Source organism: Nematolebias whitei, chromosome 1 (assembly GCF_014905685.2).
Source record: "Nematolebias whitei isolate Nwh7 chromosome 1, NemWhi1, whole genome shotgun sequence".
In the NCBI taxonomy this organism is placed as follows: Eukaryota; Metazoa; Chordata; class Actinopteri; order Cyprinodontiformes; family Rivulidae; genus Nematolebias; species Nematolebias whitei.
In genome coordinates, this window is record NC_056498.1 from 84029643 (window position 1) to 84043724 (window position 14082).

Here is a 14082-nt window from a genome sequence, read left to right on the forward strand (position 1 = left end):
GGATACTCATGTCCGAGGAGAAATTTGATAGTGGGCCTGTCTCCGAGGCCGTCGGGGAGTCAGATTCAGAAAAGCTCAATTCTTGTTTTTCTTCAGGCAGATTACTTTTTTCCAGCCTCGAGTCCATCTGAGCGTTCTGGTTCCCAAAATGCCTAATTGTGGGATTCCATTCCACTGATCCATGCTACGAGTCTCCTTCAAGGTCGCACCCACCACGCTGACGAGTCCCAGAAGCTGCAGGTGGCCTACGATTCTCATAAATCACCTCCACCTTACGGTTAAGCTCGTAAACCAGATAATTTAAAGTTCCTACTGCACGGACTAAACCTTCACACAGACTCAGAAGCTTTTCCATGGCCGGTTAACTGCTGCAGATGTCTTCTTCAAAAGTCGATAAAACAGAGCCCCGCCGATGCCAAAAAGCAGAGTCCCTGCTATCATAAATCCAAATATGTAAACCTCTTCAACATCCTCCTGAGACAGAACTGAGAGACACATCATCTGCCACACTCCCCACGAAGTACCCCACAGCGCGAGTCTCAGCTGGACACGTCGGTTCCCCAGGACCTTGTCGCTTTGATGAAAAAAATCGTATAAATAGAGTTGAACGCCCACGATACCAAATCCATAATCTTCTTAATTTATGTTCGGGAGATGAGACCCAGGCGCTTCAGACACACAGAGAGTAGTGCAGGAGGAAGGAAAAACAGGGAAGGGATGACAGAAGCAGCCACCTCGATGAGAGCCAGGGAGGAAGTTAGTTAACTAGATGAACATGTGGTACTTCCTGTTAATAACTGATGTACTCAGCTGCTAATGAGGTCAGCCACAGGGCTTCATCATCCTTTACATTTATCCAAACACCGTTTAGGTTTTGGAAATTGAATAAACTGTATTCCTTTTTGTTGCCTTTTTTTTGTAAACTAATTCTCAAACCTTTTCCCAGATAAATTTAGGTGGAATTATTTGAAGAAATAACCACTCCCAAACCACGTTTTTCTTATGGACAAAAAAAAAAAAAAAAAAAAAAAAGTTTATTTAATACTTACACATAATTTCTTAAAAAGAGTTACACACCAGTACATAGAACTAAAGTAGCTTGGATAATTATGAAAAAACAAGTTTAATTAGAATTTCAAAAAAATTCATAAATTTCAAATGCTTTGGACCAAGTACACAAACAACTTTGTTGGACACCACAGTCAAGACTGACAAAAAAATTATCTGGGGAAAGAAAAAAAATTGAACTTGTTAAATATTTGGATGAGATAATTTTTCCTCTTTGAATTAATGTAGAAATGAAAACTTGCAACTTGAAATATCTTGCAACAAAGACTTTCTTCAAAAAGGCATTCATGTGTTCGGTATAAACAAAGTTTACAACAAAACATGAGTATAAAGAAATACCTTTTGAATTTTGAGAATTTTTTTTTTTTTGGTCACTCATGCGTTAAAAAAAATAAAAGTATAAAGCAAGCATACTTTTCTTTATGAACCACAAAATTTAAAATAACTACATTGAGATTTTTAAATGAATTTGCTTTAGCTTTTAAAATTGGCTAAAGCAAAACAAGACAAAAGACAACATCTAAAAAAAATACAGTGAGAAGAAACAAAGAATATTTGAAGTTGCTTTAGTTCACACAGCGGAGTGGGAGTCGAGATTTCTGAGGAGTCGATGAGCCTTCGTTTTCTGGTGCTTTTGATTTGTAGTTCTTAGACTCCTTACTGCCTTTTTTCTGCAGGAAAACAAACACATTAATATTAAACTAAAACTGTTTTGAATTAGAACATGAAACTTGTCTTCATCTCTAAACTCACCTTAAAGAAAGGAACACGATTTCTCTCGTTGAAGACAAGGTTCTCATCAAAAGATGGCTCACTTTCGATGCAGTTACTCGTCTCATCCTCAAGAGAATCCTGAAACAAGAAAAGCAAGTGAAATAAAATTTGGTTTTATTTCATCCCTCCTGACCACCAGAGGGTGGTGCTGAAAGCACTGAATGTTCCTTTCGCACATGCGCTGTTCGAGTAATAATACCAACGGAGTTACAGGTGTGACACGGATGACCAATCAGAGGCTATATAGCCCGACGTCATCCGCAGCTCTGCTCCTTTTTTCTTCTCGCCGCGGTTCAATTCAGGGCTTCAGCCCTTTGGACCTTTTCTGAACTTTTTACCGTCGTCTGAAGCCCGACTGCCCGTCTGCGGGAGTAGCGTGTTCGCCCTCCTAGGGCTGCGACGGTTTAACCCTGTTCAAAGGTATTTTCTGATGATTCGTTGGAGACTACGGCGGTTTCCGCCTCTCCCAACTTACAGCGTCTGACTACTATGTGTGTGATTCAACACAGTGAGTAGTGTTTTTCCTTATATTTCGCCGTTGGTTAGCGGTAGCGTTCGCTCCGCTCCCGCTTGTTGGGAGACCTCCAACCGCGTGGTCGGCTGGACTGTGCTCCGACGTTGTTTATGACTACTATGTATGTGATTTAACACTGGTGAGTAGTGGTTTTTTTTGCTTATATTTTGCTATTGGTTAGCGGTAGCGTTCGCTCCGCTCCTGTTTACTGGAGACCTCCAACCGCGTGGTCGGTTGGACTGTGCTCTGAAGTTTGCTTATTACGTAGCCAGCCGAGTTCCTGGCCTTGTTTTAATTGGTGAAGGCAAGCGTTCGCGCCGCCTCTCCCAATTGTCCTCTTTACCAGCTGAGCTAGCGGTGTTACCTTTTCTGAGTTTCTTGCCGTAATTTTTTCGTCCTATTATCTTGGACATAGCTGGGTAAGGAGCATGGATGGCTCTCACTGCTGTACAGTCTGTGGAGCCATGCTCCAGACAGATGACGGTCACGACCTGTGTCCTACCTGCCTTGGACATGACCATCTGGTGGAGGCACTGTCAGAAAACCCCAGCATGAATTTCAGCTTCATGTCGCGTGCTGTGAAGGTAGCCCGGCTGGCCCAGTTTCGCCCAAAACTCGGCGATGACCTCCTGCCTTCTGGGCAGGAGGCTCCACCTAGGCGCTCGAAGCGCCGGACTGAGGCCGCAGTCTCTATGGCCCCTCCTGGGAAGAAGCGAGTCAGGTCTGATGGGGGCCTCTCCACAAGGGTGGAGCAGCTCTCCGCTGAATTAGCGGAGATTAAGTCCCTTTTTCAGGTACGCCAACTGGGAACTGAACCAGTGGCAGCGACCGGACTCTCCTCCCCACCCATGCCTGAACTGGCTGCGGAGGAAGATGTGCCATCCTTGGCTGCCTCTGCCTCTCACTTTTTAGGTGAGGAGGACGGGCATTCATCTCAAGTCTCAGATACAGCTTCACTTTCTTCTTCTCGGGGCACAGTTAGTGGGTCGGGTGACTGCTCGATGCAGGACGTCATGCGTATGGCTCTGAGACAACTGCAGCTGGACGTCCCGCAACCAGAGGCGTCCACCCCTAGAAGTGCCTTCTTCAGGGGCGGACTGACCCCTCCTTCCTTTTCTGTCCCTCCATCAGAGGAGTTCCTGAGGGAGTTGCATGGTTGCTGGCGGGACCCCAAAGCCTTTGCGCGCCTCTCCGCAGATGGCCGAGTGTTGGCGGCCATGCATGAGCCGGTTGCAGCAAGCTTGGATCGCATGCCAGCGATAGAACCTGCTGTTGCCTCTCTCATTGTGTCACCAGAGGAAGCTCTGTGCAGTCATGTTCGGTGCCCACGAGCTCAGTGTTGTGTCACGGATGAATTCCTCTGCAGACCCTATGCCGCCGGAGCGCGTGCTGGCCGCTTAGGCAATTCCTTGGCACACCTCATGCTTGTCCTCTCCGCGTCCCTTCAGGGGACTAGTGGTGCGACAGCAGCAATGGGCTTTAGCGAAGCAGCGCTTCAGGCCTTTGCACTAATGACGAGGGAGCTTGGGCGCGTGATGTCCTCCTTGGTACAGGCTCGCCGACAGGTCTGGTTGGCGCAGTTAGCATTGACTGAGCCATGCCGTAGAACCCTCCTTAATGTCCCAGTGGTGCCGGGGGAGTTGTTCGGTTCGGCTGCCTTGGAAGCACTGGAACGGACTGTCCAGGCACAACAGAGAAGGCAGCAATTTTCAAGCCTTAGCAGGGCAATGCCCCCTCCACCTCCTCGGCATCCAAGGCGCCCGTCGGCTGACTCCAGCATGCAGCCACCGCTTGGGGGTCATAACCGGCCGAGTGGTCCTTACCCTCATGCGGTTCAGCAAAGGCCCAGTAGGAGCTTTCGTGGGTTGGTCCAACAACCAGCTGGGCAGGCTCGGACTAGGGACTCTGGCTGGCATGTTCTTGTTCGGTCAGACAACACCTCTGTTGTCTACCACATCAACAATCAGGGGGGCACCAGGTCAGCACAACTTCTGAGAGTGTTCAGAGAGCTCTTGGAATGGGCCTCTCCTCGCCTGTCCACCCTGCGGGCAGCGTACTTACCAGGGCAACACAATCAGGTTGCAGATTTTCTCTCCCGCCAAGGGTCCCCTCCGGGAGAGTGGTCCCTCCACAGCGACATAGTGCTGATGATCTGGGACCGTTTTGGTCAGGCAGAGATAGACCTATTTACGACAAAAGAGTCGACTCGGTGTCCACTATAGTACTCTCTTACGGGGGCGTCGGGTGCGCTGGGCCAGGACGCATTGGCTAATCCTTGGCCAAGGGTCCTTCTATATGCCTTTCTACCCCTTTCTCTAATTTGGCCAACCTTTCAGAGAGTCCTTGAGGAGGGCCACAGGATGCTGCTGCTGGTGGCTCCGTATTGGCCAGCATGACCATGGTTCCCACTGCTACGAAGTCGATGTCAGGGCGTCCCACGGTGTCTTCTGACCAGGAGGGACTTGCTGTCTTGGTTGGGGGGACTGATATGGCACCCCAATCCTCAACGTCTTCGGCTGTGGGTGTGGCCACTGCAAGGCTAGGACAGCAGCTGACTGGAGTTTCGAGCCCCGTCAGACGCACCATCCTGGGCGCCAGGGCATCCTCTACTCGTCAGCAGTATGAAAACAGGTGACGTCTGTTTTTCCAATTGTGTTCTGATCACAACGAGGATCCAGTCTCCTGTACAGTATCCACCATTCTGGAGTTTCTTCAGTCTCTACTTGGTAAGGGTCGCTCTCTTTCGACACTTAAAGTTTATGTAGCGGCAATATCATCTAATCACGCTGGCATTGATGGCTGTATGGTAGGGAGCCATAATCTAGTCTCTTTTTCTGCATGGTGCCCGTAGGTCACACCCGCCGACAGCTCCACGAGCACCAGGTTGGGACCTGCCCTTGGTTCTCAAAGCTCTGTGCCGTCCTCCTTTCGAGCCTCTAACTCAGGCGGACCTCGAGTGGCTTTCATGCAAGATGGCTTTTTTGTTGGCTATTGCCTCAGCAAAGACAGTCAGCGAGCTACATGCTCTCACAGTCAGCCCCTCATGTCTCAGGTGGGGCCCTGAGGGCTCTTGTGTTACCTTGTGGCCAAACACTGCATTTGTAGCAAAAGGTGTTCTCACTCTCACTGTAACCAACCGTTGAGGCTGGCACGTTTTCAGCCTACGCCTGGTGAGGGGTCTGGATTATTGTGCCCGGTGAGGGCACTGAGGCATACGTTGCAGCTACTGCCGTGATAAGACATTCAGACCAGCTGTTTGTGTGTTACAGAGGCCCTAGTTTGGGCTGTCCTCTTTCCAAACAGCGCCTCTCCCACTGGATCGTGGACGTCATCTGCCACGCCTATGCTGCAGGGCCCGGCCCCCTGCCGGTCGGCTTGAAGGCTCACTCTACCAGGAGCGTCTCCGCTTCCTGGGCTGCCCTGAGAGGGGTTCCGCTGGAAGCAGTATGTGCTGCTGCATCAGCTTCCCCCAAGCATGTTCACCAGATTTTATAGAGTTAACGTGGCCACCCCTCATCCCCTGGGCCAGGTTCTTCTACAAGGGTCCTCTGGGTCTCCTCAGTGAGGTGGGTGTTTATGATTCCTTGTGACATATTTGGTATTAGTCATTCAGTGCTTTCAGCACCACCCTCTGGCGGTCAGGAGGGATGAAATAGAACAAAAGTTACGTATGTAACTACGGTTCTATGAATCCCGGATGACCGCCAGAGCTTCTCTGTCACTCAGAATCCTTGCGTTCCGCGAGAAGATTCTGTAGGAGCAGAGCTGCGGATGATGTCGGGCTATATAGCCTCTGATTGGTCATCCGTGTCACACCTGTGACTCCGTTGGTATTATTACTCGAACAGCGCATGCGCGAAGGGAACATTGAGTGCTTTCAGCACCGCACTCTGGCGGCCATCCGGGATTCATAGAACCGTAGTTACATACGTAACTTTCGTTTTAATAACGAACCAACTATAAAGAATAAAGAACTACAGCTTTAACATATCACATAAATTGAGAAACAAAATTACTGAAAGTGTTTGATTATGTTTCCAGTGATGCTGAAGCAGGAAAAAACAAAGTACATACAGCGCCAGTGTGGCTTTGTTTGTCCTCCTCCTCCTCTGGTTCCTCTCTCTGCTCCTCTTCCTCCTTTAGCGCAGCCTGCAGATCCTCTTGCTGCTGCCTCAGACTGTTTAGCAGCTCGCTGCGGCTCCTTGACTTGTGCAGTTGTCGGGGATAAACAAACTCCCGACGCTGAGGAGTCGCACCTGAATGCAACAGCACAATGAGTTTGTGGCTTGAGAACAGAAAGCTTGGTGTTAAAGCACCAACACTACGCCCCAATAGTATATTCTGTTGGCTTATTCGATTTTTATTATTCTTTTTTTGTCACATACGACCCACTCATTGTCCAGTTTTAAAACATTCAAAAAAAGAAGGTGGCCTCACGTCGAACACAGCCTTTTCAACATGGTGATAGAAAATGGTGAGTTTTGTCACTTTATTTCACTTATTTGCCAATTGCTGCTTTGTGTTGGCCTTGAATAGAACATAATGGTTTCCAGCAGCCACCCTATAATAAAAACAGACCCTCACTATATTGTGGTTCACTTTTTGCGCCTTCACTATTGTAGTGAACTAGGCCTCGACCTCAACCTGTCTCTGAAGACCTTCATGGGACAGGAACTGTTATTTCATTGATTTGAATCCAGAAATACAAATTAGCTCATCCAAAGACTGTTAATTGTATCATGAATTAATCAATTGAAAGAACACTCTTCTTTTTATGTTATCATTACTAATTTACAATATCTTGATAATCAAAAGTGTGTTTAGTTCATATAATTTCTAATGTTGAAAGTAAACCACTCATTTAAATCAACTGTGAAACAGTATTAATGATTTTTTAAACCTCATTAGACTTAGAAATCAAGTTAAATGTCTGTTTACAAAGTAATTATGCATTTTGATCTTCTGTCTGAATGAGAAGTCAGTGATGTCGGTCAAAAGTCAGAGACAGTCAGAGAACGAGTTATTAGAACGAACTGTATTGTTTTTAAACCTAGCAGACGGTAAATAACTGCCATTGGCATCTGGGTTCCTCTCACTTCTTCAAAACATTTCTCTGTCTGTACTAAACGTTCCTAAACATTCCTGAACCCTCTCTTGACTTTTAATAACCCTCTGACATCATTAGAACCACCCCCTGTTGGTTGTTTCAACCAATCAGGAAGTACTAAGTGACCGGAAGTGAGGACTCTTTAAAAAGTCCACACTTCCTGGAACTATTCAGTCTTTTCAGTCTTGGAAGAAGCGGAGTCTTCTCGACTCTTCAATCTTTGAACTCAGTCTCTGATTATGGAGTCTTCCTGAGAGTTCCTAAGGAACTTTCAGATTTAATCGATAGCTGATGGATTTGACCGTGAGACGAGGGTCCGTCTATCTCAGCGGAGACACAGCGCCTTGCTGTGAACTCACCCGGGCGTAACGCCTACAACCTCGAAGGGAGCTAGTTCTGTTTACCGGAGTAAACCACACGACTTCTGACAATGACCAGCCGCTTTAACCGGAGACGCTGGAAAGGTAGCGTTGAAATGGACCCGGTACCGGAGCTGATTCATCTTCTGCAAAGGTAACTAGTCGTCGCACGCTAAGTGTACCGGAGGTTTGAGCTGGTGTTGAAAGAAGCGTGCCAATTCTGGTCAACAAAAACCTACATCTTTCCTTCATCCATCTTCCTCTAAATAACTCCTCTTGTACAGTAAATCTTTCCGCCAGTAAATCAATCTAGATGCCTTCAGAAATGTTCGGTTGTCTTGTTAGTAAAGCGTGCCAAGTTCTGTTAATCAGAACCAGATCAGCGAATCAAGTGTACAATGTTTTGATGTTAAATTTTGATTCTGTTAAATAAATGACCGCATTTATTCTGATGGGCCAAAGAAAAATAACGTCTCCTGTCACTGATTAAACAATACTCACAGTTATCTCGGTCACATGGCATTAATTTAACTCGAAAAAGAAAGAACCCGTTGTAAATAATTAATTAGTAGTGAAGGTACAGCAAAGCTGTCCGTTGACATACTACTACTACACTACATTTCAGGTTTTTTAAACCAAGTTTTATATATTGTGTGTACTGTACATGCTGTGCACTACTGTACATTCATCTCATCATCATCGCAATCGCTAAAGTGTTACGAGCATATGAAGTGCAGCGTTTCCCCTCCATAACTTGCCATGGGGGAGGGGGCACTCATCTCATCCGTGATTTTTATCAATAGGGGGAAAGTAACACGGACACACATCTGAGCAGCGCTCTGTGTGACAGGATGAAAAAAGGTGAGGCTGCACCTGCTGCCACAATAATTAGTTTGTCATGCTAGCCAATGACGTTAGGGGGCGACCCCTACAAAAGCAGCAGTATTCACAGACTTAGACTCGTCAGCTGGAAAGTCACTGTGCGCTTCCGGGTTGTGCTTCCTGTGTGCCCAGTACAGGTGAGGTTGGCTGATCACGCACTTACTTTTATTTCAGCAATGTTACTCATTTATCCTTACAGTAGCAGATAACTGTTGAGTTTACCCCCCCACGTTTGATTGTGTGCAGTGGCTATTGTTGTCAAGTTGTGCCCTCACATCAGCCTTCCTGTGAGTGTGGAAAGAGATTAGCCTGATCGGGATGTGGACAGTGAGCCTCATTTTAATTAACTTGGTTCAGCTGTTTTGATATTTTATATCCAATATTGTGGGTGGTTTTGTTCTAGACCCATCATCACCGCTGCTGCTCTGTTGGATCGGGATTTACCAATGTGCTGTCATAAATGTGTGGCTGACCAAACTGAGGCATTCCAGACACACCCACGCCCCAGAGGGAAGAAGAAACTGAGCACCGGCTTGTTGAATCAATCGTTGCGGTGCTGACAAAAGACAATGGGTTTTTAATGGTTTCATTATATTGTTATTTTTTATCTTGTCTGTATTTTTAAGTTGCATTTGTGCATTTCCAATTTTTTCCAGCACTGAGGTGGTGTGTTGACCTGGATGGTGGCATCCCTTTTTCGTGTGCATGTTGCAGTGATTAACACAACTAGGTGGAGGGACATCCAAGGAGTGAGTGTGAGTTCACGGGTGTTTGCAGTGGGTGTTTTCAGGAGCCTTCCATCCAGAACAGGTCTGTCGGCACCTACCGACCGGTAAGCCTCAGCAGCTGAGTTTTAGTTTGGTAAATTTTCCTGTTCTTTTATCTAAATACAGGTATTGATTTTCTTTGTTTTTAAGAAATATTGCAAATCTTGAACAGTGTCTCTTGCTTACATTTGTACTGTCAGTTTTCAAGCCGGGTGGGGTTCAGCGTGAGAGCAGAAGCAGTGAGTGCTGCCTTTAGCTTGTGGTAGGTGGTGTGCCCTGCTTTTATAATGGTAGGGGAAACATTGAAGTGTTTATGAGAGTGGGAGGGGGTTTATAAATAATAAAATAAGTATAAGTCAAGTCAAGTCAGATTTATTTATAGAGCACATTTAAAACAGAAACTGAAAACAACACTACTTTGTAGATTTTCACCTTCTGCAGGAGTCTCTGGAATGTAACCGCCATGACAGGTGAGGGATTTCCTGCAGGATCAATAAAATTCTATCTTGTCTTATCACTGTATTGAAAACCAAGAACTCTCAGGGCGTGGCAACATGGCGTCAATGTGTAGGGCTTGCTGTCCATCACGCTCAGATTTGTTTGTAGTTCTGGTGCGTTTACAAAGTGTTGTTCAAAATGTCTACTCACATCTGCAGTATGATTCTCCTACTCCACTCCTGTAACCTGGAGCTCCTTGCAAAAATATGTAAAGTTGTGAACCTTGACCTAACCTTTTTAAACAACTGCTAAGTTTATGGCAAAAACCAATGAAGACATGTTCCTGTTTTTAGTATTTTATAATGTTGCTCGTTTTGCTTTTAAATAATTTATTTTATTTCATTTTTCCTCCCAGGCTCTGATCGAGGTGGTAGCTTCTGTTTCTCCTCCCCCATTTTTTTCCTTCTTCCTGCTCTGCTCTCCGTCTGTCTGAAGCGCCTGGGTCTCATCTCCCGAACATAAATTAATAAGATTATGGATTTGGTATCGTGGGCGTTCAACTCTATTGATAAGATTTTTTCATCAAAACGACAAGGTCCTGGAGAACCGGCGTGTCCAGCTGAGACTCACGCTGTGGGGTACGTCATGGATTCATGGGGAGTGTGGCAGTTGATGTGCATTACAGTCCTGTCTCAAGAAGATGTTGAAGATGTTTACATATTTGGACTTATGATAGCAGGGACTCTGCTTTTTGGCATCGGCGGGGCTCTGTTTTATCGACTTTTGAAGAAGACAGCGGGAGCAGTTTTGGCCATGGAAAAGCTTCTGAGTCAGTGTGAAGGTCTGGTCCTCACTGTGGGAACTTTAAATCATCTGGTCTACGAGCTTAACCGTACGGTGGAGGCGATTGAGAATTGCAGACCACCTGCAGCTTCTGGGACTCATCAGCGTAGTGGGTTCGACCTTGAAGGAGACTCATAGCATGGATCAGTGGAATGGAATCCCACAATTAGGCTTTTTCGGAACCAGAACGCCCAGATGGACTCAAGGCTGAAGAAAAAAAAAAAAATCTGTCTGCCTGAAGAAAAAACAAAAATCAAGCTTATCTAAATAAGACTCCCAATGGCCTCGGAGACAGGCTGACTATCAAATTTCTCCTGGGACATGAGTACCCAAGGACAAAATCTTCATCTATCGATGATTGTCTATTGTTGTCTACCTCATCTGTGTTCTTTGTTTAAATAAAGGTTGAATGAAACATCTTCATTAACTTTTGGAGCTTCATAGGTGTGCTGACATGCCTGCTGAATTTATCGACAAATGGTCAGCAGTCTCCTCCCCCCAGTCCTATCTGGAATTCCAGCTCCCTTTGAACTCTTGGCCCTTCTTCCTGGTGGAAGCATCACAGATGTCAAGGAAAGCACAGTTGGATGTTGGTGAAGCTGAGATACATGTGGATTATTCTGCCAAAGATTTCCAGGCTCGTTTTGGATCTGATCATCGCCTTTCTGATTTGTGGCATTTCATGAACCCTGCTGTAGGCCTACTAAATTTACCTTTGCATCCTTACACACTCCGACCATGCCGGTGAGGTGAAAATCTTCCAAATCTGAGGCTGCTAGCACCTGCTCCCCACACCTCTGCTGTGTTGGTTTTGGACCCTATCAGGATGTGTTTGGTGAACACGAGCTCAGTAACCAACAAGACCTTTATCTTTTGGGACTTCTTTAACGCACAGGAGTTGGACTTCCTCTGCATAACAGAAACCTGGATGTCTGTTGGTGAGTCCAGCACTTTGGTGGAATTATTGCCACCTGACTGTCTATTTTAATTCCCTGCGATCTTCGGGTCATGGTGGTGGACTAGTAACAATCTTCAAATCAAACTTTGACTAAACAGTTGTCCATCGGCCATCCTGGTTTCTTACTCCAGCTTTGAACTGAGCCCTTTTGAACTGGGTCATTCTCCCGCGCTGCTGTGACTCCTGGTTTACTATCCTCCGAAGTACAACAATGACTTCTTAAGTGACTTCCCTGCCTTTAGTGAAGAACTTTTTAGATTTGTTGGACTCTTAATTTATCAGTCTATAAATGGTCCCACCCAGGAACGTGGGCACACATTGGACCTGGTTTTATCACAAGGCATTTCCGTTTTTAATCTTGAAATTGGTGATGCTGCATTTTCAGACCACATGCATGTTTTATTTTAGTTTGTTCCTCTAAACCAGGGGTGTCAAACTCACTTACAAAAGGGGACCAAAATTAAAAACTTTTTCAAACTAAGGGCCAGTTTCAGAATCTACATTAACTCAAGTTCGATACCAAACATCTTGTCTTGGTTGCAGGTTCCTCAACAAAATTTTCATTGGTCTCATTTGACGTTCTCTGTTGCACTTTTGACATCATTATCAAATAATACTGAAAAAAATAAAGTGATTAAAGTATTTTACATTTAAAATAGCATCTTGGGGGCCAGATAAGATGTCACCGAGGGCCACATTTGACCCCCGGGCCTTGAGTTTGATACATATGCTCTAAACAGTGTGCTCGTGCTCGGCACAGCCAGGCTTTTAATCGCTTCACTTCTGTTCATTTTACTGATGTTTTTCATTCTGAAGGGATCAAACAGCCCTTGGTGTCTTCCACCACTGAGGAGCTAACCCTTCAGCTTCACTTTGTGTGTTGAAATATTTTGGACCATGTAGCTCCAATACAAACCAGGCAACCAAAGCCCAGATCAGAGCCATGCTTGAATGACGATACCCAAGCTATTAGACAGCAGTGCAGGAGGGCAGAAAGGAAGTAGAGGAAAGAGTTAGCAGATTTATTTTGAAATGCTGAGAGTTGACGTCATCTTTTTTTTCTACCCTGAGCTCAGTTCTTCACCTGTGTGAACACCCCACCCCCCAATGAAGCTTCCACTGAACTGTATAAGAAAATTTTCCACTTCTTTTGAGAAAAGGTTGTGCACACTAGAGTGCTCATTTCTCCACCCGCTCATGATCCATCCATCTCGTCTCAATGTTTATCTGTGTTAGACCACAATGAGATCATCTCACTGTCTTTTGTGAAGCAGCTAATATGCAGCATGAAGCTGTCTGGTTCCCCCTTTGATATTGCCCCCCCTAGACTTCTAAAGGTGGTCTTTCCTATTCTGGGTCCCTCTATTCCCTCTACTGTGAATAGCACTTTAACTACAGGTGTGGTGCCAAAACGTTTTAAACAAGCTGCTGTGCAACCTCTGCTGAGAACAAAAAAACAAAAAAAAACAAAAAAAAAAAAACTTGTCTTAACCCCCCAGAGATGTCCAACTTTAAGCCAGTCTCTGAACTAACATTTGTTACCAAATTACTGGAAAAAATAGTTTATTCCCAGTTAAAATGTTTCCTGGATGATCACTGGTGTTCCAACCAGACTTTAAATCCCACCACAGCACCGAGTCTGCTCTACTGAAGGGTTTTAATGACATCTTGCTAGCCATGGATGTTGGCGATTCTGTGCTTCTTGTCCTATTGGACCTTACATCTGCATTTTACACCACTGACCATGAAATCCTCATTTCCAGGCTGGAGCAGTGGGTGGGCATCACAGGATCTGCCTTCAAATGGGTTAGATCCTACCTCTCTGATAGAACCTTGTGTGTCTACATTAAGGATTTTATTTCAACATTCCATTCTTGGACCCCTTCTCTTTTCTTTATACCTGCTGTTACGAGGTGCTATTTTTCATAAACACGACATCCATTTTTATGCCGATGACTGTTAAATTTACTTCCCTCTAAAGCACACTGGTACACGATCTATTCAACATCTACTTGATTGCCTGATTGACATCAAGGATTGGATGGCTTTACGTTTCTTAAATTATAATGAGAAGAAGACAGAAGTCATGTTTCCACCAAATGGCACAATCAGGAACCACTATTGACCTTTCCTCTCTAGCTTTGTTTGAGAAGTAGGTTGTCACGAATCTGGGAGTGAAAATGGACCCTTCCATGAAGCTAAACTGTCATGTAAAAACGCTGGTTAAATCCTGTTCTTTTGTTTTTCAGTTGAGGCGAATGTTTAAATTGAAGCCCATACTGTCCAAAAGTAATTTTGGTTTCATAACATCCAGGCTTGATTATTGAAATGTGCTTCTGTTTGGAATCAGTCAGACCTCTATTACACGTTGC

General features: G+C 45.3%; 2 protein-coding genes across 2 annotated transcripts in view; one reads left to right on the forward strand and one right to left on the reverse strand.

Moving 5' to 3' along the window:
- The window catches only part of LOC119413748, an 880117-nt gene that overhangs the window by 816450 nt on the left and 49585 nt on the right, over positions 1 to 14082 (forward strand). The window lies entirely within an intron of this gene.
- kif11 (kinesin family member 11) overlaps positions 1635 to 14082 on the reverse strand; it is a 56815-nt gene continuing 44367 nt past the window's right edge. Inside the window, 3 exon segments of the mRNA XM_037674288.1 lie at positions 1635 to 1739; positions 1822 to 1920; positions 6431 to 6612. Coding sequence (XP_037530216.1) covers positions 1635 to 1739; positions 1822 to 1920; positions 6431 to 6612 — 386 coding nt within the window.